The 6,767-nt window shown below is 35.1% G+C and overlaps 1 protein-coding gene across 1 annotated transcript; it reads left to right on the forward strand.

Moving 5' to 3' along the window:
• Positions 1–91: 91 nt before the first annotated feature.
• On the forward strand, positions 92–6,767 carry LOC110777834 (uncharacterized). Its single transcript, XM_021982422.2, has 3 exons — positions 92–879; positions 5,574–5,759; positions 6,269–6,767. Exons 1-3 carry the CDS (start codon positions 193–195, stop codon positions 6,566–6,568), a joined length of 1,173 nt encoding a protein of 390 aa, XP_021838114.1. The 5' UTR covers positions 92–192; the 3' UTR covers positions 6,569–6,767.

The following is a 6,767-nucleotide window of genomic DNA, read 5'->3' on the forward strand; positions in this document are numbered from 1 at the left end:
CCCACAAATAAAATAATAATCACAAAAAGTAAAGTCTTTAATTTGGAAGCAGTGTTATAAAAGGGCAGGCACATAGCACTAGCAGTGATATATAGCAGGACCAGCTTATTATTTGCGGTCACGGGAAATAAGTTGTATAGCAGTCCCATCAAAAAAATAGCCTCATTTCCTTTGAAAGTTTGAATTGAGAAAATGATAGAAATGGAAGAAGAAGAAGAATCAATTATAGAGTATGGTAATTACAGCAACTACTATGTCGTTCAAAGCCCATCTTCAGTCTCTCATGCTAACAGCACTACTACTATTAGTATTGACGATTCTGCAGATTTATGCCGTAATCATCAACAACCTAATTACCATCTTCACCACTCTCCTTTACAATTAAAAGAAGAACAACTTTACAATACCAAACCACTTCTCAACCAAATTACTAACTCTACTACAGATCTCTCTCCTTGCTCGTCTTCACGAGCTTCTTTCGTCCACCAGAATAACATCATCAGGATGCCGGCTCATCATCTACTACCACCTCATGCTGCTGCTGATCATCATTATGCAAATGTTGATCTCCTTGATAATAATTCAGCTGCAAAAAACAACAAAAAACTTAACAATAATAATAAGATGATTGTTCCTGCTACTACATATACTAGTACTGGTGTTACAAATTTGGGAAAAGTTGAACATGGTGAAGAGGAGTACTATAATTATGATAATGATGAACAAGGAAAGTGTTGCCAATATTTCTCCTTCAACACTTACACTTCTCCAGTTTGGATTACTTTACAACTTGTGTGGAGGTTTCTCATCAGTGCCATGCTTGCCTTGCTTGTTTTCTACCTCGTCACCAAGCCTCCTCCTCCCAACATTTCTCTTAAGGTAATTTTTCTTTTTTTATTTTCTTTCCTTAAATATACGTCTATTCATTAATTACTCCGTTCTACCACATACAAGTATCAAGTATGTAAAGGAAATACACCAGATCCATCGGAATAACCATTTATGTGTTTCATGCATGTCTTTTACCCATCTTACCAAATTAGATCCATTGCTCGTACGGATATCTAAAATATCGTTTTTTAATAAAATATTTAATCGATATATTTCTCCTCGTAAAGAAAATGCATAATTAATACATCTTCAACATACTCTTTTAATATGAAATTTCCATCGATACATATGTCATTCCTTATGTAATTTTTTCCGTCAATAATATCCTATACGTATTACATATTTTTCCTTATTGACGGGATTTTTAACCCGTCTTAATATAATTAGGTTGTCGTTAAAAATACAAATTCTTGTAGTGATCCTATACGTATTACATATTTTAATTACAAACTTAATATGCTAATTTTTCCATTTGATATATCTATTTGACTAAAATATTACCAAAATCATTTTAAACAAATTATTAATATAGATATCTATTAACTTTTCCCCATACATAAGCAGTTTATATAAAAAAAAGATTTAAAATAAAAAAGAAATAAAGTTGATATTTTTCAGAAAAACGTTTTTGGCGAGAAAATTTTGCACCAGGAAGTGACACGTGTCACTCCTGATGTTTTTTTAGTATAATGTAATACTTCTTCCGTTCTTATTTACATAACACAATTGGGTGTTGGACTCTATTCACAGAAGCTCATTTGACTTCCTTTTGTGGATTATACTTAAGAAAAAATACGGTCGCATGGGTTTTATTATGTTTGTCTCAACAATATTAAATATCAAATTTTTATAATTTTTCTTTATCCATAATTAGAGTTATTAATGTTTGAAATCGTGCATTGGCAAACGTGCCTAAATAATTGTGTCATTTAAAAAAGAGTGGAGGAAGTAGATGCTTATGTTAGCATTTTTTCCGTTAATAGAGTATAGATGTGTATTGTTTTATCATTCTTCTTTTATCTCTTTGTATATTCCAGCTCTGCCTAGACTCCCTTCGTAACCGGGAAACTTTTTTAGAAAATGATTTTCCATGTAAAATAAGTTTTTAAGGAAAAAGAAGGAAAAATAGTTTCATTAATAAAAAGTTATAAAAAATAAACCATAGAAGTTAAAATGAGATAGTAAAAGTAATTTAAGGTATTCTTTAAGAAAATACTTTGTTTTCTACTTTCGAGAGAATTGTTTTCCCCTCAACAAAACAAACAAAGAAAATTGAGAAAATTATTTTTCGGAATTTTTCGTCTAGACAAACGAAACCTTAATCTCTGCTCACCGTCACTCATTATGCCTATTAATTTTCATATGTACTCCCTCCGTCTCGGAATACTTGACTTGTTTTCCTTATCGGGTCGTACCTTAATACTTGACCTGTTTCTTAAAATGGAAATATTCTAACAATATTATATTATTTCTCACTCCACCCCTATTAACCCACCTACCCCTTACTTCATACAAAAAATAATTAAAAATTCAACCCCTACTCTCCCCCAACCCTACCTCTTAACCCACCTCTCACTAACTACATTAAAATAACACCCCACTATCAACTACTACCTACTAAATTAAATAAGTCAATTCAAGTTCCTTAAACTATGTGCCGATCAAAGCGGGTCGAGTATTCCGGAGCGGAGGGAGTAACACTTAACTATATATTATCACATTAAGTAAAGTTTAGGCAACCCTTAAACACATAATTGAGATTTTGAGTACCTTGGTCTGATTTGTTTTATCCAGTCATTTTTCATTCCGGATTTGTAGGTCAATGGATCAAACGGTCAAACCCGGGCTCCCGTACGGATTAATAGTTAGGAGGTTGAGGGCTTGAGGCCCCAGGTGTGTAAAATGGAGTAACACCATAACAACAATCTTATTACTACATGAAATAGTTTGTGCACTAAAAACACTAGTACAAACTGTGATAACATATTTTATGGGCCTTAAATTCACACGTCTTTAGGACTTTGGATTACTTAACGGACCTCAATCCCATACCAGTATAAGTTGGGGTGTCAGCAACTGACCCGACTCCGAAAAATTATCTGTTTCGAATTCTAACCGAACTGGTTTGACCCGGAAAGTTCAGGATCGAAACCCGATCTGTAACCGATTTGACTTTACCCGATACCCGTTTCACCCGATCTGAACTCCACCCGTAACCAGTTTGATCTGACCCGAACTTCACCTGTCACCGGTTAGATTCCACCCAAACTCCGCCCGACACCGATTTGACCCGACCTGAACTTCACCGGACACCGATTAGACCCGGTAAATTTCTGATTTTCCCCGATTTGGTTTGACCCGAATTGTTGTCTAACCGACACCGATTTGACCCGACCTAAACTCCACCCGAACTGTTATTATTTAGTAAGTTTAATTTCGTGTCAACTTAAAGAGTTATATTCTACTGTAGATTTATATATATTGTGTATCAACTGTTTACATATGGTTCTCGTTATATAATCATTAACCATCTTATAACTTAAAACAAACTCTTATTGATATAACAATGTTGTAGTTTAGTAAATTAAAAATACTCGTAAATACGTAGATTAATAACTTGTTTAATTAGAAATAGAATGAAAACATTAATCGATAATGACTTGAGAAGATCTAGAATGAAATCGATCCAACCCGAGACCTAACTGTGATGACCCGAACCGAAATCGAACTGGTGTTGAATTGACCCGAAATGAAATGACCCGAGTCAAAGTTTACCCGACCCAAAGTTACCCGACCCGGGTTTGACCCGATAAACCCGTTTAGAACCCGACACGGGATCACCGGGTCCGTTTTTTACCCGAACCGAACTTGACCCGACCTGAAATTTACCCGGACCCAACAACAATTGACCTGAAATTGACCCGTACTGAATAGACTCGACCCAAACCCGATCTGATCCCGATAACTTTTAACTCGAACCGAATAGACCCGGACTGTCATGGGTCTACCCACAACCCATCCGGTGACCCGATTTGACATCTCTAAGTATAAGGAGTACTGCTCCTAAGTTTTTACAGCATGTGGAAAGAGTATAATCCCTCCGTCCCTCGATATTCATCTCATTTCATTTTTTTGGGTTAAAGGTTCAACCTATAAAAAATAGTATGGTTATGTGGGGTCATGTTGGACTCAATTCAATTTTTTTTTTTTTTTTAATTTTACGCTTGTAGAGAGATATTTACTTCGAAGTACTTGCAACATTTCCTCTTTTGGCTTGAAACAACTGCTCCCTCCGCCCCTAAATGATTGCCCCATTTGACTTTTTTACGGTTTCCAAAACAAAACTTAAAACGTAAATATCTCTAATTCTACACGCGTAAAAATTATAAATGTTCAAATTCCAAAAATATGAAGTATATTCAAACGAATCTAACAAGACATTCATGACTATATTATTTCTTATAGGCTAATGAGAATTCATGGTCAAAGTTTCAAAGTTTGACCCAAAAAATTGAAATGAGGCAATCTTTTAGAGACGGAGGGAGTAATTCTTTATTGTTTCTCTCTACTTTTTACCCACTTACACCAGTTCTTTATTATTTCTATCTCACATAAACAATTAAAATATCACTATTAGTCCCGATTGCACATTAATTTATTCGTTTTTGTGTATTACGTACCTAGAAATATTCCTAAAACTACACGCAAACATAAGTGTTGCAAGTATTCAGAAACGGAAGGAGTATGTTTTAAGTCGCGTCTTAGATACAGTAATAAGTTAAATAGGGGCTAGACCTGATTAGGATGAGCCCGACCCAAAATTTGGCGGGTCTGAGCAGAAGTTTTAGGCCCGATTTTCGGGTCCGGTCCGAAAATTTAAAATTTTTGACGGGCTTGGGAAACGTAAAAAAACTACATTTTTAGTTATAACTTTGGGCGGCCCGAAAGCCCGATGTTTTAGACCCGAAATAATGGGGTTGGACATGGAAAAACGACCTAATTTTGGCCCGGCCCGGGCCGACATATATGATGTTTTTTAAGCTTTGGCCCGATCCAAACCCGTCTCGACCCGCCTTTTGATCAGGTCTAAATACGGCAGATATTAAGGGATAAGGAGAGACGGGAGTTCATAACAAATTTAAATTTTGTCAATGGGCCTTAAACCTACATAGCAGCTATTACTACTACTATCTTACTGCTCATCTCTTTGAGTTGATAATGGACTTCAACTTCTAGGACATTTTATCCATTTGCATTAATTGGATATCACATGCACGATGCATCTTGATTTAAGTATCACATGCAATAAATGCAGAAAAATCAATGAGGTTGTCCACCGGAATAAGTCAAGTTCTTTTGAATTGAACTGAACTAAACTGAAAATAAAGCCTTAAAACTAAAATTAAGGTAAAAGGAATAGGGCCTTACATATATAATCTCCTCTGCCTATTTATAAGTTGTGTGAATTGAGGAACTTAGGCACACTTTTTCAAGCTTGATACAAGTATAAGATTTGTATGGATTTTCATATTTTCATGTGCGAATGAGTCAAAAGGACAATATATATTGAATCAATATGTATACATACAGTACATATAACAGTTCCAAGTAGAGCCCATTTGGATTCCATGAAACGAAATTGAAGTTTGAACAATGTATTAATTTGGTAAAATGTATTACAGGTGATAGGAGTGAAGCAATTTGAGCTAACGGAGGGAGTGGATTTAACGGGTGTAGCCACAACCTTATTGAGTTGCAACATTTCAACGGCGCTTATAATTGACAACAAATCTAAAGTATTTGGTGTCCATATTTTATCTCCGGTGGTAGATATTTACTTTGGTCGTGTACCTTTCGTTATATCTCAAGTAAGTCCATCAATTATGTTTTAATTGGATTTGTTTAAAACTTTTAATCAAGTGGTTAGTTAAGTAATTTGTAGTGAAAGTGAATGGTTAAAACTTAAAAGTGATTGGTTAAACATAGGGAATCTTTTGGGCCAATGAAAAGTGAATGGGCCGATGTACGATATACTTAAAAGCTGATGAAACAATTGGGCGGGTGAATTTAGAAGGCTAGTGGTTGTAGTCGTAATTCGTAAAATTGTAATGTTTAATATAATGTATAATGTTTGTATGTTCCCCCCAAACTGCTAACTTGAAATCAAATCCATCAGTTGAAAGTTGACTGCTAACTTGAAATCAAATCCATCAGTTGAAAGTTGAAAGTTGAAAGTTGAAAGCTTCAACCCAAAAATAAGTGGTTAAATATCTGGATTGCAATACTATTACGGTGTACGGAAAAGTAGTCCGTAGTCCGTACTACGTATTATTAATTAGTAAATTAGTAATTGAATGGGTTGGAACTTGTTTTGTAGGGAAGTAAGATGTACATTCGAAGCCGAGAATGGAGGGAAGTGTCAGTTTACGCAGGAACAATGAAGAAGGCAATGTACGGAGGTGGGTCAAATATGAAAGACATGCTTAATTCACCAAGTGGACTACCTTTGTTTATCACTCTCACTTTCAACTCGTATTTCAGAGTGGTTCCAAACTTGATTCACTCCCGCTTCCATCATCAGGCTCATTGTTTACTGCTTCTTCATAATTTATATGACCAAAAACATCGCACTATCACCCAGTCTTACAATACCACCTGCCACCTTCTATCTTCTTAATTTTTTTTATTTTCTTAAATTTGTGGTTATCGACCTATATATGTACAAGCCCACAACCAAAGTCCAAACAGTATATTTCTATTGTAACTTCTCTTGTCATTTAATCAAGGGAATGGAGAAGCATATAATCCTGTATTCCCATATTAGTTAATGGACCAACTAATTTAATTACCCACTTTAACTCCATTCAAGTATTCAA

The sequence above is a fragment of the Spinacia oleracea genome, chromosome 1 (genome assembly GCF_020520425.1).
Source record: "Spinacia oleracea cultivar Varoflay chromosome 1, BTI_SOV_V1, whole genome shotgun sequence".
NCBI lineage: Eukaryota > Viridiplantae > Streptophyta > Magnoliopsida > Caryophyllales > Amaranthaceae > Spinacia > Spinacia oleracea.